Source organism: Sorex fumeus, unplaced genomic scaffold (assembly GCF_029834395.1).
Source record: "Sorex fumeus unplaced genomic scaffold, SorFum_2.1 ptg000072l, whole genome shotgun sequence".
Taxonomy (NCBI): domain Eukaryota; kingdom Metazoa; phylum Chordata; class Mammalia; order Eulipotyphla; family Soricidae; genus Sorex; species Sorex fumeus.
In genome coordinates this window covers 16,286,154-16,309,918 of record NW_026606129.1, presented here as the reverse complement: position 1 = coordinate 16,309,918, position 23,765 = coordinate 16,286,154, and the positions used below count along the sequence as shown (strand labels likewise).

The 23,765-nt window shown below is 39.3% G+C and overlaps 1 protein-coding gene across 2 annotated transcripts in view; it reads left to right on the top strand.

The window, feature by feature from the left end:
- ATP2C1 (ATPase secretory pathway Ca2+ transporting 1) overlaps positions 1-23,747 on the top strand; it is a 137,496-nt gene extending 113,749 nt beyond the window's left edge. For both annotated transcript variants that reach the window (XM_056128962.1, XM_056128963.1), the window contains exons 19-28: positions 912-1,009; positions 13,632-13,682; positions 14,495-14,661; positions 16,708-16,776; positions 17,421-17,537; positions 18,324-18,471; positions 19,415-19,510; positions 20,214-20,355; positions 21,944-22,071; positions 22,524-23,747. In XM_056128962.1, the coding sequence (XP_055984937.1) occupies positions 912-1,009; positions 13,632-13,682; positions 14,495-14,661; positions 16,708-16,776; positions 17,421-17,537; positions 18,324-18,471; positions 19,415-19,510; positions 20,214-20,355; positions 21,944-22,071; positions 22,524-22,550 (1,043 nt within the window). In that variant the 3' untranslated portion in view covers positions 22,551-23,747. The remainder of the gene's footprint in view (positions 1-911; positions 1,010-13,631; positions 13,683-14,494; positions 14,662-16,707; positions 16,777-17,420; positions 17,538-18,323; positions 18,472-19,414; positions 19,511-20,213; positions 20,356-21,943; positions 22,072-22,523) is intronic.
- The last annotated feature ends 18 nt before the right edge of the window (positions 23,748-23,765 follow it).

Sequence of the window (23,765 nt, the reverse complement as noted above, 5' to 3'; positions counted from 1 at the left end):
AGGAAGATTATATGTAGAGGACCTTTGGAACACTTATTTATAAACTTATTTGGGGCGTTGGGTAGAAGGAATTTATTAGGAATCGGGCTTCAAGCAGTCAAATGGTCTGATTATAATTCTTGTAGGTGCCACACTACCGTGCCTTGACCTGCTGCCCTTCACTGAGCCCTGAGAGTGTTAAGTAGTTCCTGATGGATTTGTTAGAGGCATTCAATATCCACCACCAGTCCCACCACCATAGTGACCTTCTCTCCACTAATCTCCATTTTTCCAACATAAACAAGTTTGATCACGACACATTCATTTAGGCCGGAGCGATAGCACAGTTAGTAGGGCGTTTGCCTTCCACATGGCCAACCTGGCTGACCTGAGTTCAATTCCTCCGCCCCTCTTGGAGTGCCCGGCAAGCTACTGAGAGTATCTTGCCCACACAGCAAAGCCTGGCAAGCTACCTGTGACGTATTTGATATGCCAAACACAGTAACAAGTCTCACAATGGAGATGTTACTGGGCCCTCTCGAGCAAATCGATGAACAACGGGAGGACAGTACAGTGCAGTGCTATGTATTCATTACCATTTTGTTTGACCTTGGGTTCACCCCTGAAAATTCACTCTCCTGTTGATTAAAATTTAACTTCTAGGCCAAACCAGATTGTTTAGTTTCAGCTTTTAGATATGTTGGGTAAAATTGTGAAGATGTTATTGTTAAATTGAAATGAAAGTAAGGCAGGGAGAAGACTCCATACCTTTTACTAATTCGGAAAAGTGTCTTAGTAATCGTTTGCTTTCTGATCTCTTGCTGTAGAAATTATTACTTCAAAAGAGCATTATATTCAATGAGCATTATGTTGGCCAGCCTTTTAAAACCAGTGGGGTTTAGTTGTGTTTCCTTTCTCTCACTCTATTTTAGCTAGTCGTCTGGGATTGTATTCCAAAACTTCGCAGTCTGTTTCCGGAGAAGAACTGGATGCAATGGATGTTCAACAGCTTTCACAAATAGTACCAAAGGTAGGCCTAAGAGGGAGCAATGGGAAGGCCTCCTGCTAAGGCTGATAGTTACTATTGGGTTACTCCCCACACTCTGTTTACTCTCTGTCCTCCTGTTGTTCATCGATTTGCTCAAGCGGGCCCAGTAACGTCTCCATTGTGAGACTTCCTGTTACTGTATTTGGCATATTGAATACTCTCGGTAGCTTGCCATGTCCCACTCCCCACACACACCCCTTTTTTTGTTTTTCTTTGTTTTGGGGCCACACCCAGTATTACTCAGACCTCAATCTGCCCCTGCAGTCAGGGATGACTCCTAGCAGGACTCTGGGGTTCGTGTGTCAGGCTGTATGTGAGAAAGGTACCCTGCCCCCATGCTAGCTCTCTGGTCTCTGGTAGTTGTGGGTTTTACACTGAAGTCTGTGATCCTTTTTGAATTCATTTTTGTATATGTTTTGAGAAGTGACTTTAGATTTATTATTTTATACACGAAGATTCAGTTCCACTTGTTGAATTCTTTTTTCTTACCTTTTTTTTTGATTGTTATGTTTTTCTAACAATCATTTGTGCAGAATAAAAGTAGATATTAACTATCTTGGGATACTTTTAGGGATTTGTGAATATACTCAGATACTTTAAGGAAGGACCCTGTAAGAGATAGGCAACTGTCTTGCGTTTAAATTTTTGGCAGTTCAGATTTCTTGGCTCTCGTTGTGTAAGAAGTGTTTATCATTTTAGAATTTTAGTCTTTCTTTGCCATTCATTGACAGTAATACAATATACTACAGTCTTGATTATTTTATAGTCAGGGCTGCAAGTTTCATATTTATTCTTTCTTTTTCTTTCTTTTTTTTGGGGGGGGCGGTGCTTTTGGATCACTATGCTTAGGGGTTATTCCTGGCTCTGCACTCAGAAATTACTCCTAGCAGTGCTTGGGGGACTGTATAGGATGCAGGGGATCGAACCTGATTGGACGTGTGCAAGGCAAACACCATACTCGCTTTCCTGTTGCTTTGTTTTTCCAAGTTTTGTATTCACATCTCAACTTAAGGCATGTTCTTTTTTTTATTAGATTTTTTTTATTCATAGTATTATATGTTCATGCTATGTAAATTGGGAAACAGAATAGTGGAAGATGTAATACAAATTGCCTGTCATATTGTTCAAACACCCAGGGGTGATAACACAGTACATTCCAGAAAATCAGGTAGCCAGGATGTTGGTCAAATAATAGCTTACTTGTGCACATGCAGTGCCTTGAATCTGATCTCATTGCCCCTTGAATAGCCCTGGGCCCCAGAGCCCTGCTGGGTGTGGTCTCAACAAGTAATGGCAACAAGAAGATAACATAAATCAAACCATGTTTTCTTAAGTGTTACCTTAATAAAATCTGGATAAATGTCAACATTCATTTAATGTAACTTTCTTTTTTTTTTTTTTTATAATTTATTTCTTTATTGAATCATTGTGGGAAAAGTTACAGAGCTTTCGGGTTTAGGTCTCAGTCATGTAAATATCAAACACATTTCCCTTTACCAATACTTATTTTTAACTGGGAACCCCATTAGAACCCCACCTCCCACCCCGCCCAATTCCTGTGAGGCAGATGAGTTCTAGTTAATACTCTATCTACTTTGACTAGATACATTGTTTCGATAGAAGATGCACCATTATTGTTTAGAGTTTACGACCCCCACCCCCCCAATCAGACATGCTGAAACGGCGCTGTGAAAATGATTTGCTTTCTACAGCTGGGTTTAAGAATAAAATGATGTCGCCTGGCACGCGGTTCTGGATTTCTGCTATTTTACTTATTAACCCTGGAAGTATTTCTATTAAAAGTTAGATAGTTAAGAGATTGGTTTCTGTACTCTGGAGTCGTGGCTGTGCTGGAGAGCCGCTCGTGGGGGACAGCTGGTGACCTCGGTCGGGCGTGAAGGACGGGACGGAACGCCCCCCATCCCATGAGGTTCCCCCCCCCCCCCCCCCCCCCCCGCGGCTCAAACCTGCTGTCCACAAGGCTCTGGTGCGGCCGCCATCTTTCTTTCCAGAGAGGAGCCGGGGAGTGGGTCAACACCCTTTCCCCTCCGGGCAGGCATGCTGGTGCGGTTTAACACATAGTCCATTTGCTTTTCTGCTCCAAGCGGGTGGTTTTCTGTGCTAAGTCCTTGTGCTTCCGGGGCCGTGGCCATGCTGGAGAGCCGCTCGTGAGGGGCAGCTGGTGACCTCGGTCGGGTGTGAAGGACGGGCCGGAACGCCCCCCGTCCCATGAGGTCCCCGCCGCCCCCACCCGCGGCTCAAACCTGCTGTCCATAAGGCTCCGGTGCGGCCGCCCTCATGTAACTTTCTTGAAATTATTAGTTATTTATATAAAGTAATTTCAATGTCTGCTCAGTATTTTACTTAGCTCATATGTATAAACATAGCAGATACGTGATTGATCATTTTCCCTGCTGAAATTTGAGCTTCCTTTTTTTTGCTACCTATAATCCTTTTCACGGCAGAGCCTGGCAAGCTACCCTTGGCATATTCAATATGTCAAAAACAATAACAATAACAGGTTTCATTCCCCTGACCCTGAAAGAGCCTCCAGTATGGCACCGTTGGGAAAGACGAGTGAGGAGAGACTGCTAAAATCTCAGGGCTGGGACGAATGGAGACCTTACTGGTACCTGCTCAAGTAAATCGATGAACAACGGGTTGACAGTGATACAGTGATATTCCTTTAGGGTAACAATAGAAGCAAATATTTACCATGTACAGACAATGAAAATATTACGTATATTACCAGTTTACTCCTATAACTGCTTTTTTGAGACAGGCAGTCACATTTTTACATTTGAGGCTTAGGAGTCTTTTATTTATTTTTGGTTTGGGGTCACACCCAACCATGCTCAGGATTTACTCCTGGTTCTGTGCTAAGGAATAACTCGTGGTGGTGCTTGGGGGATCACATGGAATGCCAGGGATCTAACCTGGGTCAGCCGTATGGATGGCAGATGCCTTACCCACTGTGCTGTCGATCTGCCCCATGGCTTAGGAGTCTTGAGAACATGGGAGACTTGACTGAACTCTCAGAATTGTTACATGATGTCAGTGGCATTGGAATGTCAGCCAGGTAGGTCTCTGTGACTCCACAGTTTATTCACTGAGTGTCATTATCACGGTCATGGTCCTCCCATTGCTCATCGATTTGCTCGAGCGGGCCCAGTAACGTCTCCATCATGAAACTTGTTGTTACTGTGTTTGGCATATCGAATACGTCACGGGGAGCTTGCCAGGCTGTGCCATGCGGGCGAGATACTCTCGGTAGCTTGCCGGGCTCTCTGAGAGGGGCGGAGGAATCGAACTCGGGTCGGCCATGTTGGCTGCTTGTAAGGCAAACGCCCTACAGAGGATTTTATGCTCATCTCTGATTATTTCTATAGAATAGATACCCATGCATAAAATGTTTGGATCAGTGATAAGCACATTAAATGAGACCCTTTAACAGTGAATTTGTGAATAATCTGTTTAAAAAGTTTTTGTTTATATTTCTACAGCTTGTACTTTATATTGTTAAATTTTGGATGTAGGTATTTGTAGAAATGCATGTTTGCATTGATCACATTTCTCTTTCTCGTACTCTGTCAGTTACGAATGTTATTTTCAGACCACCTGGGAGTAGTGTGTGTATTTATTTTTAATTCAGAAGTTCTGTATTTAAATGGGACTTTTCCTGTCCCTCGTTTCTTCCTGATGTTTATTTCTGGGGAAAAAAAATCTCAGATTAGTTTTCCTGAGGGGTATTGAGTCAGAATGCATATTAGTAAATAGATGTGAAATCTGCAATCAATTAAATATTTTCCCACTGGCCTTGTGCTCAGCCGTTTCTTCCATATTCCAAAGATACTAGCAAGGAGTGAAACTGGCAGGTTTAATTAACATTTCATTTTGTTTACTTTTTTCAGTTCACTTTGGCTCTCTGACAAAAAATGCCAGTGAGCTTTGAAAACCTACCTGAAGGTAGGAAAAAAGCAAATTATAAGTATGTTATCAGCCTGGGAAATTTTATCATTGTTCTTTTCCAAATAAAAGTTTCCATGTTATGCACATACCTGCATTCAGTTTCAAGGAGAATAAAAAATATAAAATTGAAATCATCCTACTCTAAAGAGGAATTCTGTAAACAGTACTTTTTCCCTACTATTTCATGTTTTTTTGAAGTCTTTCCTCCAGATAGTATCTTTGAGTTTTTTCAGTTATTTGAGCTTAATTGGACCTCCCCTACTCTTTGTCTTTCCCCCAAATTTCTCTTAATTTGGGCAACTGCCGCAGCCAGTATGTATACTTGACCTGTTATTTTTTTTTTTTAATTATTTATTTATTGAATCACTGTGGGAAAAGTTACAGAGCTTTCGGGTTTAGGTCTCAGTCATGTAGATACCAAACACATTTCCCTTTACCAATACTCATTTTTTAACCCCGAACCCCAATAGACCCCCACCTCCCACCCCTCCCAATTCTTGTGAGGCAGATGAGTTCTAGTTAATACTCTATCTACTTTGACTAGATAGATTATTTCGATAGAAGATGCACAATTATTGTTTAGAGTTTACGACCCACCCCCCACAATCAGACATGCTGAAACAGCGTTGTGAAATGATTTGCTTTCTACAACTTGGTTTAAGAATAAAATGATGTCGCGCGGCCGCGCGGTTTTGAATTTCTGCTATTTTACTTATTGACCCTGGAAGAATTTCTACTAAAAGTTAGCTAGTTAAGAGATTGGTTTCTGTGCCCTGGAGTCGTGGCCGTGCCGGAGAGCCGCTCGTGGGGGGCAGCTGGCGACCTCGGTGGGGCGTGGGGGACGGCCCACAAAGTCCCCCTTCCCATGAGGTCCCAGCCGCTCCCGCCAGCCCCGGCTCAAACCTGCTTTCCACAAGGCTCCCGTGCGGCCGCCATCTTTCTTTCCAGAGAGGAGCGGGCGGGCCGGTCAACGCCCTTTCCCCTCCGGGCAGGCTTGGTGGCGCGGTTCAACACAAGTCCATTTGCTTTTCTGCTCCAAGCGGCTGGTTCTCTATGCTAAGTCCTTGTGCCTCCGGGGCCGTGGCCGTGCCGGAGAGCCGCTCATGGGGGGCAGCTGGCGACCTCGGTGGGGCGTGGGGGACGGCCCACAAAGCCCCCTTCCCATGAGGTCCCTGCCGCTCCCGCCAGCCCCGGCTCAAACCTGCTTTCCACAAGGCTCCCGTGCGGCCGCCATCTTTCTTTCCAGAGAGGAGCGGGCGTTGACCTGTTATTTTTATTCCAGATAAGTTTGAATCATTATTCCTAATGTTAAAGACAAAATATTTCAAAATTGCCAGCCTAAAATTGGTTTCCATATGTACCCAAATAATATCAATTCATTAAAATGTTTTTCAGGGTGCCAGAGCTATCGTATAGCAGGTAGGGCGTTTGCCTTGGACGTGACCAACTTGGGTTGGATCCCCGGCATCCCATATGTTCTCCCAAGCACCACCAGAAATAATTCCTGAGTGCAGAGCCAGGAGAAATCCCTGAGTATAGTTGGGTGTGACCCAAAAAGAAAGAAGATATTTTTTAGCTTTCTATGATTCTTGCATATGTTCTTAATCTTCTAATATTGCTTTGCCCTTCCTTTTGTCTTAGAGACATTAGAAGGTAGTGCGGAAAATGAATTTTGTTTTTCTAGAGTTTTCCTAGAATTCAACTAAACGTTCTTAAAATTTTATGTTCATCTTACATTTTCTGTTGTCAAGTGGATACCTCTTGTTTCATTTTTATAGCAGTTATGTACCCATTGTATTTGCATTTGAATTTATAACCAAATCCCTGTAATATAATCACATTTAGTTTTGGGTTGGTTATAGTTTGTCATCTTTTCAAAATATATATATATATATATATATATATATATATATATATTATGTGCCTTTTTGTCTGTCCTGGAGCATTTGCGGATCTCTGACTGATTTTTTTTATGCCAGGAACCGTTTTTTCCCATTAAGTTCTCCTGTAAAATTTTCTACTTTTTGGTTTCTATTACTTTCTTTCCTTGATACACCTTACATAGTAATTAAGTCAAAGAACTGAGGAACTCTGAGTACTGACTGCAAATAATGACACTGCATAGAATGATCCTGTCCCACATTTACTTGACTTTCACTGTATTCACTAATGTTCTTTACACTTGCTCCTTGTCTGATTTTCTCCCCCACTGCCCTCTTTTGGCCCCACTGTCCTCCTTCCCCTAACTCCTACTCCCATGGTACGATACTGGTGTAGTGTGCTTTTCTTTCATGTGTCTCTTCCCTTTATTCTGGCTTGTAAAACACATAATTATAAGATAAATAAGATTTTAGTAGCACTGTCCTCCCGTTGTTCATTGACTTGTTCGAGCGGGCCCAGTAATGTCTCATTTTTGAGACTTGTTACTGTGTTTGGCATATCGAATACGTCATAGGTAGCTTGTCAGGCAAAAATATAATTATCCCTAGATATGATCCTTGCTCTGTCATATAATTAGTAGTTTTATTTTGCCCTTTTTTCTCCTAATCATAATCTCCTTTCAAATCTTATCTCTGCTAAATTTTGCTGTTTTTACTAACCTGAAATGATTGGCCTTCTCTTAAAATATAAGAAAAGATTTTATTCTGTAATATTGTGTGCCATTTGCAAAATACTGAGTCTTCCGCTTTGCACTAAGATCTGCTTAGTCTCAAGAAAGATTCTTTCATGTTTGAATTCATATCAAAAGCTTTGAAAGGCTTAAGTCTCAGGTTAAGTAATAGGTGTATTGGATACATGCCTCATAAATGATCTCTGTGCAAAAGAAACGAGCATTCTGTCCACTTGGCTTGTCATCCTCATGACCATTTTCAGTGATAACCCCCACTGCCTATAAAGTTGTGGTTTGCAGCGGTTCAAAAATGAAGTAGAACAAAACAAGAACAATATTTCATTATGTACAGTTTGAGTATTTTTGAGTATTTGCAATTAGTTTTGTATTTAAGTATTCTGTAAAACCTGCAGCCTCTGCTGAATATCCTTTATATTTCAGTGCTATTTGCTACTTGACTAATTTCTTCAGTGATACAAGAGTTATACTTGAGGGGGCTGAAGCAATAGCACACGTGCCCGACCTGGGTTCGATTCCCAGCATCCCATATGGTCCCCCGAGCACCACCAGGAGTAATTCCTGAGTGCAGAGCCAGAAGTAACCCCTGTGCATTGCCAGGTGTGACCCAAAAAAACAAACAAAAACAGTAGATGAGTTTTTTTTTTGGGGGGGGCACATCTGGTGGTACTCATGGCTTATTTTTGGCTCTGCACTTGGGATCACTCCTAGGAGGGCTCAGGAGATGAACGGGGTGCAGAGAATTGAACCCAGGCCCCACTGATTAGTTTCTGAATAGATTTTTGAACTGTTTTAAAAAGGAAGAGGATGGTGGAGTGATAGTACAGCAGGTAGGGCATTTCCTTACACGCTGCCAAGCTGGGTTCAATCCCCAGTGTTCCATATGGTCTCCCGAGCAATACCAGGAGTAGTTCCTGAGTGCAGAGCCAGGAGTGACCCTTGAATATTGCTGAATGTGTACCACCCCCCCACCAAAAAAATTATATGAAAATTAATTAGGTGGTCATATTAATTCATTAAAATTTTTTACTTCCTGTAATTCTTGCATACTCTCTTAATCTTTTAATATTGCTTTGCCCAGAAGATCTATAGGTAGTCAGTCAGTCATGTAATAACATTACAGGTAAAATGGACTGAGTCTTTCACCTAGGAAAATAATCCTTTGGCTTTATTTAGACTTGGGTTAAAATTGGAAAGAATATCTAGGAAAAGACCATATGCTGGTTTCAGTTCAGTCATTACTCACTTGGTGTGCAAAGAAAATTGAAGATTTAGAGCAAAATTTAAGATAATGGAATGTATGTGTTAGATTGGGCTGGAGTGATAACACAGCGGGCAGGGTGTTTGCCTTGCACGCAGCCAACATGGTCGACCCAAGTTCGATTCCTCCGCCCCTCTCGGAGAGCCTGGCAAGCTACCGAGAGTATCTCACCCGCACGGCAAAGCCTGGCAAGCTACCCTGACGTATTCGATATGTCAAACACAGTAACAACAAAGTCTCTCAAAGGAGACGTTACTGGGCCCGCTTGAGAAAATTGATGAACAACAGGAGGACAGTAACAGTGATGTGTTAGATGAGCAAATTGCTAGAGTACTGGGGAAAGCAGGGAAGAACGTTAATGGAAGTGGTGAGAACGGTGAGGAGGGTATTGACCTTTGTAGGTAAACATAATTAGGGAAGGCCTCACTGAGGGTACTATGTTGAGTAAATGTTTGATTTGTATATATACTTTATACATATCCCTGTATACCAAGAATTATGTAAACATTTCTCTGGCAGAAGGGGGTTTTGAGTGGAAAAAGTTTCAGAAGTCTTAGACTAGGGCGTAGATAAGAAAGTTGGGTCAGCTGTATTGGCTTGGGATATTTAAACCCATTGCTAATATATCTGTATATATTTGAGGATAGTGCCAATAGGATTTTCTGTCAGAGTGTTTGTGACTTTAGAAAAGCAGGAATCATGGAGAACTTTGAACTTTAGATCCTAAGCAACTTGCAAGGGTGTCTTTGCCATTAATAGAATACCAAGGAAAGCTTTTAAGGGAAATAATGAGGGCTTTGCATTAAAATAACTCATCTTTATTTAATGATGATTAAATTTTACATTTAAATCTGAATTGAGGTGTCCAAGAGGAATTGTTGATAGGAAGATGGATTTGTTTCATCAGTCTGGATTTCAGCAAAAGGAATGTCTGGGACTAGAGATAGAAATGCATACATAAATAAAATTGAAGCCCTGAAGACTGATTGAGATCAACTAGGAAGAAGTAGGAGACTCTTCGACATCTTAAAGAGAACGTCTAGGAACTGCAGACTTGAGGAAGGCTTGTATGTACCTGCACAGGAGCCATCAGAGAATGAGGAAGACCTGCCTCTCAGGAGAGTGGACTGTGTTTGGGAAGCCTGGAGAAGACAGGGTGTCTTTGATCTTTGGATGGGGGGTTCATTGTAGTGATGAGATAGCTATAGAGTTAGACAGTAGAGGAGGAAGAGAAGGGTGGCAACTGAGTTGTAAAGGGCTGTTTAATTTTTGTTTTAAACAAGAGAGTATGAGTTTATTTGTATCTTGATGGTAAGATTGCAGCATTGAGTAAAAAATTGATGGGTGTGGGTGAACTTTTAGCCAAATCATCTTAAGGTGATTTATGCGATATACTTAGGAGCATGTTCAGTTCCTCTGAAGTAAAAGGAAAGGATAGTGCCTGAATATATGGGGGATAAATGTTGTGGAGATTCTTTTCTGAATGGAGGTGGGAGGTGTGAGAGTGTCGCTCCCTCCCTTCTCCAGTGGTATCAGGCATATTCCCAGCTCAGTGCTTAGAGACCATAAGGTGCCTGGGAATGAACCCAGACCTCCAGAATTCAAAGCATGTGCACTGATTCTTGACCCTTGTTTTGTTTCTTGGTGTGTATGTGTGTGTTTGTTTATATGTTTTGTTTGTTTTAGAACCACACCTAAGAATGCTATGGATGTGCTCCAGGCTATGTTCTCAGGAGTCATCCTGACACTGCTCAGGGGACAATGAATCTGAGGGCCTGCCTGCTGTATGCAGGGCAAGCACTGTTTTTGTTTTTATTTCTGATTTTAATTAAATCACTGTGAGATAAAACCCTTACAAAGATGTCCATGATTGTGTTTCAGTCATACAGTGTTCCAACACCCATCCCTTCACCAGTGTACATTTCCCACCACCAGTGTTCCCAATTTCCTTCCTTCCACCCCACCCCCATCCCCATTCTGCCTCTATGGCAGATCACGATCACGATCACGACCACCCTGTTGTTCGTTGATTGCCTCGAGCAGGTGCCAGTAACGTCTTCTTCGTCCTAGCCCTGAGATTTTTTTTTTTTTTTTAAAGTGCCATATTCAAGGCTTTTTCAGGGTTAGGAGAATGAGACCCATCATTGTTACTGGTATTTGGCATATTGGGTATACCACGGGGAGTTTGCCAGACTCTGCCGTGTGGGCATGTTACATTTGGTAGCCTGCCAGTTTGACCGAATTAGGAATGAGATGATAAGATGTCGCGCGGCCGCGAATGCTGAGTGTGATAATCTCTGGATCCTGGCCGCTGTTGGAGTTACACTTTTTAAAATTTTTTAAAATAAAGTTGCTTCCAATAATTTATTGTATTCAATATTTCAACGCAACTGCACCTTCCCACCACCATTATTTCAAATTTTTCCAACCTCTACCCAAGCCTGTCCTAATTGGAGGCCCTAAATAATTTATTTTGTATTTCTTGTTATGAATAATCCACTAAAAATGATCACAGATTTTTAGAAGAAAATGTATGAAGATTGTTGTGTCTCACCTGGGAGCCATTAAGCCCTTGTATAAGAGATTACTAACATGTTGTTACAGGTTGAGCCTTGTGTCCTAATTTTTTTTTCGATTGAGATTGGTTGCCTTCTACTTTACTCACCATCCATTGTGGTGGGCTACTCCAAGTACCTCAGTGGTGAGAGTATGGGATGTCATTCCAAGAATTCCAAAATTTTAACTAGGGTGATTCAGCTGGAGTCAAATTTTTATCATGATGGTGATTTGGGGGTCCGGAGGCATCTGTTTAGCTTGTTGATCTATTCTGAGATTTGTGAGTCTCTGGATCATGGCCTAATGAGCTTATATGGCACCAGAGACAGTTTGTGGGCCCGACTTCCAGGCTTCCGGAAGATGGGAGATTGGATGAGGTCGCCCTTTCCCATGAGCACCTGGTTTCAGTCACAAAACCTGCATACCTGAGTTTTTCATCAGATTCACTCATGGATGAAGCTCGTCCCAAGCCTATGGAGATTGACCTTGAGAATGGTGTCCGTTGGGTTCTGGAGGTTTTCAGCTGCCAGGGCTGTTGGGGTGATTGGTGCGCCCCCCCCCCCCCCCCCACACACACACACACACACACTTGTTTTGAAATGGGAAACAAGGTGGTTGTCAGGTGAGGCAGGTTTCAGAAAAGGATAGATTGAAAAAGGAAAATCTAGTATGAAGTTATCCTTTGGGAGAGTAGGGAAGGGAAAAGAGTTTGTAGACTGATTTCACCAGTGAAGAGAATGCTAGTGAGGCAGAAGCTTTGAGTTTTGTGAGGGCAGGAGAAGATGGGGGGGCATAGCCTGGAACAGTAAATGCTGGGAAGTATAGGCTCACAGGACATGGAAGATAGAGTTTTTCTATGAAGAATGGAAAGTGGAAGGCCTCACCCCTAGGGAACTGTTTAAAAGGTTGTGTTTGGTGGAAAGAACACAGGATGCAGGGGATTGTGATGATGTTTAGCTTGGGTTTATGAAGACCTGAGGATCAGCAAGGAGATCAAAAATGATTTGTAGAGATAAGATGCTGTGAAGAGTTGGAGATACAGTGGAAGACAGGCTGATGAATTAACCTCTTGAAGAAGAGAGCAGATGCTTGAAACATTTCTTTTTAAAAAGCCACCATGGCTCTTTGGAAGCAGTTGTTTTTCTTTTCACCTCTTGAGGCTAGAATGAGGAGAAACATCTAAGTTGTGTCATGAAGAAGTAGATGCAAGAACAGCTGCTTCCTCTGTCTCCAAAATATTTTAAGAATAAAGCTTTTTCTTTAACATTAAAAATTATATAGATGAAAGATACATCATAGAGATGCCTCCAGACCCCACACCAGGCTGTCTCACACGGGACACCCTGGGGGATGGGGCGGGTGAGTACCCCTTCCCACCCCAACTGAGCCATGGCAGCTGGAAACCTCCAGAACTCAGTCACCGCCAAGCTCATGGCCGCTCTCCACAGGCTCAGACGAGCCTCACCCATTAGTGAATCTACTGAAAAACCTAGGTACACGGGACCCGTGACTGAAATCTCCAGGCTTGCAAGTCAGGAATGGGCAACCTTCCCCCATCTCCCTGTGCTTCCATAGGCCTGGCAGTCAGGCTCTCAAGAACTGCCCCTGGCACCATCTAAACTCATTAACGGCCAGGATCCAGAGTCACACAAATAAAACTCTTGGAAGAGAGAAACACAGACCAGTATACTGCAGAGATGCCTCCAGACCCCAAAGTCACCATCCAGTTAAAAAAAAAAAAACAACCTCAGCTATAAAACTATTTAATATTTTAAAGACATCTTATATATTGGTAATCTCTTGTACGAGAGCTTCCAGGGTGAGATACAACAATCTTCACATGCTTTTCTCTAAGGAAACTTTTTTGAATCATTTTTAGCAGATTATTCATAACAAGCAATACAAAGAAAATTGTTTAGGTCCTTCTTTGGGGTAGGGTGGAAACATTCAAAATACGCTGGTCCATAATAAAATAAATAATAAAAAAATTATGGCATACATTGGGTTATGTATTTTGTGCGGTGCATTTTGTCTAAGTCAAAAGAATGAAAATTTGGGCATATAGTACAAGCTTGACCTTTGTGGCAAATTAAATACAACTTAACTAAAATTTTATTCTTTGTTATGTGTATGTGTTGCTATAATATTCTTCGCATTTAAGGTTTTTAGTGTATCCTGTATTTTAACAGGTTGCAGTATTTTACAGAGCAAGTCCGAGGCACAAGATGAAAATCATTAAGGTGAGTTTCCAAAAGCAGACTTTTTTTTCTCTCAATAGACAATATGCTACTGCCCATCTTTAATTACCTTTATTTTTATTACCGGGAATATTGATAAAGCATGGAAGTGATTTTTTTTTTTTTGGAGTATTCAGTGAAGGCATTAATACAAAGATTTTGGTTAATATAAGAAGATGCAGGAAAAAAAAAAAGAAATATCTATGAACAATCTTTTGAACAGTATTGAAGAATATTATGATAGGAGCCCATAGTGAGTTTAATCCAGTTGTGGATAGCAATCAGTGTGTACAATTACCATAGTTAGATTATTGAATTTATATGAAATACTGACATAGTATTCATTGTTAATAGACTTACTAGCCCATCATTGTGTAGTTAAGAATATTTAAGCATCCACGTTAATGATGTTTTGAGCTGGATAATTCTTCATCTTGAGGGATGGGCATGCATTGTAAAGCATTTATCAGCACCCCTAAACACACTCCTTTTGATGCCATTGGCATTGCACAGATTGTAACAGATTTGTTTCTGGGTATTGCAAGAAGGACCACTAGGAGACAAAATTGTCCCTGAGAACCACTTTACCACTTTCTTATTAATTGATTGTAAATAGGCCTTTAGACATAATGGTTCTCATACTTTGGAATACTAAAAGCAGCGTTTTGTAAGATGACTTTGACTTTAGCCCTCCATTTATTGAAGTTTTATTGGAAAATTGGTGGTATTTTACAATTAAGGTTGGTTTAAATGAACAGGACATGCTATGTCTTTATCCATTATTTTAATGAAAATATCTCCCTTGCTGACTCTAGTCTCTCCAGAAAAATGGGTGTGTTGTAGCCATGACAGGAGATGGAGTCAATGACGCAGTTGCTCTGAAGGCTGCAGACATTGGAATTGCCATGGGCCAGGCTGGCACAGATGTTTGCAAAGAGGCAGCAGACATGATCCTGGTGGATGATGATTTTCAAACCATCATGTAAGTATATTTTCAGTGAATGCTCCTCAGAGATTTTTGCCCCTATCAGATAGTTCAGATGGGAAAGAATTAACATTATTTCAATATTGGATAAATTAAACTGTCTTACTAGATATTTTTTTTTTTTTGCCATAGAAAGTTATTTACATGAATGGGGAAAAAAATAATAGATGATGGGTCTGTTCATTTAAGAAATAGTTAACTGGAGCTGGAGAGGCAGTACAGTGGGAAAAACACTTGTTTTGCATGCAGCCAATTCGAATGTGATCCCTGGTACCCCATATGGACGCACAAGCCCCGCCAGAAGTGATGTCTTGAGTGCAGAGCCAGAGATCATCAAACAGGGCAGAACACTGCTGGGGGTGGACTTAAACAAAAACAAACCAGAAAGAGATAATGAGTTTTAGACCTGAATTTGTTTCCTTATATATGTAGTTGCTCATATTGCCCTTTTTCATGAGACTCTTTACTAAGCTTAAATGCGACTCTTTATTAAGCTTTATTTATTTATTTATTTATTTATTTTTTGCTTTGCTTTTTAGGTCATAACCAGCGATGCACAGGGGTTATTTCTGGCTCTGCACTCAGGAGTCACTCCTGGCAGTGCTGGGGGAGTATATGGGATGCCGGGGATCAAATTGCGGTCGGCTGCATGCAAGGCAAACTCCCTACCCACTGTACTATCGCTCCGGCCTGACTATTAAGCTTAACTCTTTAGTAAGCCTAAACAGGGTCTTTTTACCTTCTTTCAGCCTACTTGCATATTATAGTTTATAATAATACTGATGGGATCAATTTTACAATCTTGAGGGCAGAGGCCACTTGAATCTTGTGGGTTTTTTTTTTTTTCTTAAGCCTACCTGTTTGGATGATTGGAATATTGCTCAGTTCACTTATGTGTGCTAATTACATTCTACAGGGTACTTTATTAACCCATTGTGACTTCACCTGGAGATACAGGGTACTTTATTAACCTATTGTGACTTCACCTGGAGATACAGGAAGACAGTACAGGGAGCATCTGCCAGTCTCTTGAAAGGATATACACTTTTCCTTTCTATTCTTAGAATGATATAAAAATCTTAGAAGAAAGGGGGAAGTGCTTAAAAAACAGAGTTTTCTAGATTTAGTCAAATGTAAGAGAAAATTTACATGAATCTATAAACCATGTTTTAAATATAATTCTTCATAATATATAACTGTGTATAGGAATGATGGCTTAAATTTTATAATTCTTAAGTAGCTTGTTTCCATTTAATTCCTGACATACATCAATACTATTGTGTGCATGTAATATTTTTAACAAACAGTAACATTGTTAGTATGGGACCATAGAGATAGTACAGAAGTTAAGGTGCTTGCCTTTATGTGATCAAACCAGATTTGATGCCTGGCACCACACAACCCGAGTATAGACCCAGCACAATGCACTGAGCACTGCCACGTGTGGTCCAAACATTCACTGTCCAGAAAAGAAAAAAATTAACATGGAACAGGATAGTGAGATGATTATTTTGGTATATGTGGGTGGCAATACCTCTTGTGTAGGAAGACAGTATGTGACTATTTTTTTTTTTACAACTGGGGACACATGGTAGGCAAGCACCCTGTCTGACAATATGTGATTTCAATGAAATATCTTAGAGAGGGGCTGGAGCCATAGAACAATGAATAGGGCATTTGCCTTACATGTGGCCAGCCCAGGTTCAATCTCCGGTATCTTCTATGGTCCTCAAGGATTTCCAGGAATAATTCCTGAGTGAAGAGCCAGGTGGTACCCCTGAGCATCACCGGCTGTGGCAAAAAAATAAAAATCTTAAGAATGAAAAATTATGTAAAATACAAGTAGTTAAGGTAGAATTTCGCATTCTTGATTTTTAACTCCTTGCACTAGAATGTTTTAGTATTTTTTTCTAGACTTAATAATGTGAAGAAAAACAGATTCTTTCCATGATAGTTACATCAGTTGTAAAATTGTTTTCAAAAATAGGTTCACCGTATTTCAGTATATTATTTTTGTGTGATTGTGTTTATTTTTTTTTTTAGGTCTGCAATTGAAGAGGGTAAAGGAATTTATAATAACATTAAAAATTTTGTTAGATTCCAGTTGAGCACGTAAGTTCATTAGAAGTTTGTCACCAGTATTTTATACATAAATTTTATGAAACGTAGATGATGTCCAGAGCAGCTGAGCTCTCTTTTTGTGGGGTTATTTATGTATAAAGTTTACAAAATGAAAATTCTGAAATATAAAGGTGGCTTGAAACCAAGAAAAGTGGCTTGTTCTAAATATTATATTATAATGATGTCTGTTTGGCCATTAAAGTCTGTAAATTTTGGTGCTCAAATACACTTCTGTTTGTGTTGCTCCAAAAATTATGCTTATTAACATACTTTACATATTTGAAGCATAAAAGTGAAATAAGGGGGCCAGAGCGATAATACACTGGGTAGGGGCATTTGCCTTGTCTGTGGCTGACCTGCTGTAAGTCCCTGCATCCCATATGGTCACCTGAGAACCCCCAGGAGTAATTTCTGAGTGCAGAGCTAGGAGTAAGCCCTGAGCACTGCCAGGTATGGTCCCCACACCAAAAAAAAAACCAAAAACAAAAGTGAAATCAGCTTTAGAATGTTCACATGAATGAAGTATTAGAAATATGGCCTTTATAAGCACAGTATAAACTTGCTGAAAAGTTTGTATAAAATTTGTAAATATTATGCTGACAGATTTTTTAATATTAGCCTCTCTTTTTTAACAGGAGTATAGCAGCATTAACTTTAATCTCATTGGCTACATTAATGAACTTTCCTAATCCTCTCAATGCCATGCAGATTTTATGGATCAATATTATTATGGATGGACCTCCAGCTCAGAGGTAACTCTCTTAACTACATATCAGAAAGGCAAGGATGGGCGGTGGCTTAAGTTTTGAGACTTCTTGGAAATTTTTGCATTTTGTTGCACATGTGATGTGTACACCTACTGTCTTTGGGTGCTTTTTCTTTTCAATACAAATCTGAACCTTTCATTGTATTAATTGCCCAGCAGTCCCCATCCTCGGGAAAGAAAACATTATTTCTAAGAATATAATGGGAGAAATCTCCAAGTTTATTATTGTTACCTAGGTCCAATTGTCAGTTTTAGAAGCTTAAATGAAAAAGCATAAGAAAAAAACAGTCATCTAAGTATTTCATAATGAGCTATTGAGTGATATGTTGTCATTGTCCATTGCAACAAATCATCTTAGTTGAAGTACTCTCCTTTAAAACATACTTCAAAGTTGAGTTGATCGGCCAATGTATTTCAAGCCATATTTAAAATAAGTAAACTTGAGGTCAGGGATGTGACTCAGAAGTAGAGAGTATGATTCACACATGTGAGACTCTGAGTTTGATCATGGCACTGCAAAATAAACTTGTATATATATGGAATGGAATTGGAAGCTTAAAGACTATGTACCATTAGTCTCATGTCAAACTACCAAAAATAGTGAAAGAGAATGAAAACCAGTGGTTTTTTTTTTTTAATAACCCAAAGATTTTCTTTGTGATTCAGTGTTTTATTTCCATGAGAATGCAGTTTACTAGTTTCCTGGTTATTTAAGCCTTGAAAGTAAAAATCTGAATCTTAAAACTTTAATTCACTTTTCTGTTTGTTTTAGCCTAGGAGTAGAGCCAGTGGATAAAGATGTCATTCGTAAACCTCCACGCAATTGGAAGGACAGCATTTTGACCAAAAATCTAATACTTAAAATACTTATTTCATCAATAATCATTGTCTGTGGAACATTATTTGTCTTCTGGCGGGAGGTATGTTCTTGGATGAGCCGCTTTGAAGGCATGTCTGCCATGTGATAGGGCTCTTAGTTCTTTGGTTGTTATGTGGAGAACTGGTGAGTGGGAAGAGGGCTTCAAAAACTAAAAAAAAAAAAAAAATCTAAGATTTGATTTCAATCTTTAATTGAATTCCTGATTTATTAAAATGAGTTTTGTCTGCAGAGAATTATCAGAGATGATAAGAATTAATAATGAAAATATGAGGTGCTTAAAAATCTGTTTTTAGGGGCTGGAGCAATAGCACAGCGGGTAGGGCGTTTGCCTTGCACGCGGCCGACCCGGGTTCAATTCCCAGCATCCCATATGGTCCCCTGAGCACTGCCAGGGGTAATTCCTGAGTGCAGAGCCAGGAGTAATCCCTGTGCATTGCCGGGTGTGACCCAAAAAGCAAAAAAAAAAAAATCTGTTTTTAGCTACTTTTATTATTATCATAAACGAAAAGTTGTTTCAATATCCAATATAGGCTTGTGAAAAAATTTTTTTACTTTATGAAAAATACAGCTGTTTATAGCACAGCGGGTAGGGCGTTCGCCTTACAAGCGGCCAACATGGCCGACCCGAGTTCAATTCCTCCACCCCTCTTGGAGAGCCCGGCAAGCTACCGAGAGTATTCGATATGCCAGACACAGTAACAACAAAGTCTCCAACGGAGACGTTACTGGGCCCGCTCGAGCAAATCGACGATCAACGGGAGGGCCTTTTTTTACCTTTATTTAAAATTCATATTTATAGGGAACGTATAGGAAATTGTAGGTAGCTTATGTATTTAATCTTAGACTAAAATTGTCTGATCCTAGTTAAAATGAAAGACTCATCCTAGTTAAAATAAAAGACTGAAGACTGATCTTTAATCATGCAGTATTTGCTCAGAAAGTTCAGTCACTGGAAAATCATTTCCCATTTTTCCTCTTGACAGCTAAGAGACAATGTGATAACACCTCGAGACACAACGATGACTTTCACGTGCTTTGTGTTTTTTGACATGTTCAATGCGCTAAGCTCCAGATCCCAGGTATGCTTTAGGTGGTCTTAGCTGACTGATTAGTAATAGTAAGTAGTAGACAGGATTATGGATTTTAGCATGGCTTGATTTGGGGGTCATAGTTGACAGCTCCGGATTAGCTTTCCTCTTTAAATATGTCATCGTGGCAGGTGTGGGTATTTGGGGAGAGAAACCTTACCGTCAATCAGCAGATGAAAGTAATCACCCATGTCATTGTCTCCTCTTTCCTTTCACTTCCTTATAGCTAAGTTATAGGTTTAGGTTGATATCAAATATTTAAGTCTAGGAAAAACCTCATGCTTTCTATAAAGATTCTTGTTTCAGAAGAAAGTATGTTTTGAAATACTGACATTGACATTTAAGTTTCTTTCTAGGTCTCCCCTGCCACCCCCTATATAGGGCACCCTTTTATTAAGCAGGTCCTTAATTGAGATAAAGAAAAGCTGCTTAATAAAAAGAGCTACGGGCCCAGAGCAATAGTACAGTGGGTAGGGCATTAGCCTTGCACGCAGCAGATCTGGGTTTGATCCGCGGCATCCCATGTGGTCTCCCCAGCACCGCCAGGAGTAATTCCTGAGTGCAGAGTCAGGAGTAACCTCTGAGCATCACTGGGTATGACCCAAAAAGCCAAAAAAAAAAAAAAAGGCTGCTTGAGATTAAAGTTGTTTTTATGAGAAAGAGGTAGTAATTGAACTCTCTTTTCTGCCAACAGACCAAATCTGTGTTTGAGATCGGGCTCTGCAGTAATAAAATGTTTTGCTACGCAGTTCTTGGATCCATCATGGGACAGTTACTAGTTATTTATTTTCCTCCACTTCAGAAAGTTTTTCAGACCGAGAGCCTGAGTATATTGGGTAAAAAAAAAGTTATTTTTATAATTTATGTATTTTAGATGAACAGTTGTAAGCTTTTTCTAGCACATTTGTGTTATTAAAATTTTACTTTTAAAAGTGATACAATAATAAATAATGTAAATAAAAAACGATATAATGAAAGTGATATAACAGTAATGCTCTGTTTCATTTGGAAAGTTTAGATTATTTTTATAGGTTATCAGTTGTCAAAATCATACTTGGTGATTCTGAGGCATAGTGAATTAGACTTGTAGAGCAGTTGTATTTTATAGCATTTCCGTTTTAAGTTCTGTGAAAGTCGAATTGCTCTTCAAGCATATAATTTCAGTGAACGGAGAGTTCACTTTTCTTACCTGCCAAAGCACATTCTGATTTCATAAAGTAAAAATCTTACACAAAAATGAAAATATTAAGAATATATATCACACAGACTTTATATATGATGTATCAAATGATGGTATACTACATTTTAAAGTTACTCTTCCACTATGACTATGAGAAGTGATGCATTTTATTATACTACTTTTCTTCTTGGTTTTTTTAAATTAGAATAATTCTAAAAATGAGTTAAACAACATTGCAGGTTTTTTTTTCTGGTAAATGTTTACTGTAAATGGAACCAGGGAGGTAACTGAAAGGACTGAAGCCCTGCTCTGCAAATAGGCTTTATTCTTGGCACCACGGGGCTTCTGTAGCACCACGGGGATGGTTTCTCAGGCCCCTAATTTCACCTTAAAGTTGAACTAGCTTAGTTTTAGTGTTTTGCTTTTTAAAAAATTTTTAGTTAAATTTTTTATTTTTTAATTTTCTTGTCTACATCTCATGGTGCTAAGAGCTTACTCCTGGCTCTGTAGTTGGGCATCCTCCTGGCAGTGCCTGGGGACCATATATGGTGCCACTTGAAAGGCAAGCACCCTGCCTAATGTATTATCTCTCTCTCCAGTTCAGTTTCAGTATTCTAATATATTTGCTTACATTCATCTAATATATTTACATACATTCCTCTTTTAAAAAAAAGAGTCACGAAAAAATGTTGTGAGCAGTCACAACGTATGAGGTACTATGGATACTTCTGTAAAGATATGAGCTTTAAACGATGAGTTTTTGTAAGCTTTTGAATAAAACATATACAGATTTGTAAATAGACATTTTCAATCAAATTAGCACTTTTTGAACAGCAGCCTTTGTGAAAGACTGTGAGCTTTTAAATAGAAAACTTTTCTTAGCAGTTAAGAATCATGTTGATGAGGTTATGATTCAAAGAAAGTAGTATAGTCACTGCCTTTCCTTTTGTTTTTGGAGGTGAGGCATGGGTTTTGCGCTCTACCTAGCAGTGGTAAAGAGCTATTCCCAGCTTTATGCTGTGCCAGGAGTCGTACTAGGGTGGCATGGTGGCTGCAAGGCAACCCCTTCACCCCTGTCCATTCTCTTCAGCCCTTCCTTATTTTCGAACCAAGTCAGTTTGTGTCTGCCTTTTTAGAATACTCGTGAAACAAGCTCTAGTAAGATTTGGGAGAAATGCAAGCCATTATGCTTTACAACTGCATCTTGGAAAGAATTGTAAACTCCAACTTATTTTCTCTTGCAGATCTGCTCTTTCTTTTGGGTCTCACTTCATCGGTGTGCGTAGTGTCAGAAATAATAAAGAAGGTTGAAAGGAGCAGGGAAAAGATCCAGAAGCACGTTAGTTCACCTTCGTCGTCGTCTTTTCTTGAAGTATGATGCATATTGCATTCTTTTATTTGCAAACTAGGAATTGCAGTCTGAAGATCATTTAGAAGGGAAAATACAAGAAGATAATGAAGATTTGAGAACTTTTTAACTTTTTCATTGATAAAACTGAGCATTAATGTTAAAGACTTAATTCAAGACTTTAACCTGCTGGCAGTCCCAAATGAAATTATGCAACTTTGATAACATACTCTTTGATTTAAATTGGCTTTTGCAAATAAGTGGAACTTTTTAATGCATATGGGCACTTATTTCATTTACAATGAAAAGGAAAAAAAGATGCAAAATCTGAACCACCTTCTGCACTTAAAGATGTCTAACAGTACAAAATATACTATCTTAGATAGATATAAATATTTTTTTTATTTTTAAATATTGTACTATTTATGGTGGCGGGGCTTTCTTACTAATAACACAAATAAATTTAATCATTTCAGAGGCATTCTACATGGTTTAGAAGTTGATTCGTTGGAGTGCCATATTTCAGCTACTGTATTTCCTTTTTCCTACAACGTGAGCAGCTCAGAAACCTCATGTTACCACTTTTGTATCTCAAGATATTTTTTTTGCACAGGATGTGACCACGTCAGATCACTGTTCTTTTCTTTCTTTTTGTGATTGAAAAGCCTATTCTGCAATTTGATTGAAGTAAATATTTGTTTTTCTTAGTAAGTATAAAATGGTTGCTTTTTTTTTTTCTTTTCAAGGGTTTGAGTCTTTGGTCTTTCAGAATTAAAACTGGGTTATCAAGTGGTATTTTTGTTAGGTAGCAATGTCTGTAGTTAACTTCCAGTCAGTGTCAAAAACACTTGATTAGCTAAAAATTATAACATCATTTAAACATATCTCCTTATTGAGTTAATTATAAATACATTGTCAAATACCACTTTGTCATTCCCTAAATATAAATCCAAGTACCTCATCTGAATAACTGAATCATATTACATAAGATGTTTTTTTAATGTTTGTCTTTTTAAGGTTCTTTTTTAGAGGAAGTAGAGTACTATACTTAAAAGATTAAAAAAAAATAAACCCAAGCAGATGTCTTGTGAACTAGGGTATGTGGAAGATTTTGTTGGCTTTGCTCATGTTGTATCTTTAGCTTCTTTGCTTTATATCAGCGCCTCTTCCTTCTAAATCTTTATCATTTGTCCTCTGCTTTCTTTTTATTTCATTGGCATGCTAGAGAAACTAATGACTATGTTCTTTGTAATTCCATCTTTTTTTAAATAGCTGACGGAGGTAAATGTAATTTGTGGCAAATTTTGACCAGAGATACAAAATTAGACGTTCACTCTCCTTTTGAATATTTCTCTCTGAAGCAAACAGTTCTCAAATTCTTACAGGTTTAAATCTTCTTGAAGTTAGTGACTGTTTTGTATTTTATAATGTCCATTTTTTTTAATCGTCAGGACAAACCACTCTCTAGTTTTTATAAACAATATTAAACTGCCAGTATCTGCACTGATATTGTTATTAAATGACAAGGAAAATGTTCTTTGAGTTCTTGTTACTGAAACAGTCAAGTATAAGGAACTGAGATGCCTGCAGTTTTATTCTCCTTTATCCTTAATGACTGACTAGTCAAAGATACATCATTCCTTCTCCTTAAATAAACATGACATAAAGTCATTTTAGTGACTTGATGTCTCCTACTTAAATTTTGTAATGATTTTTTT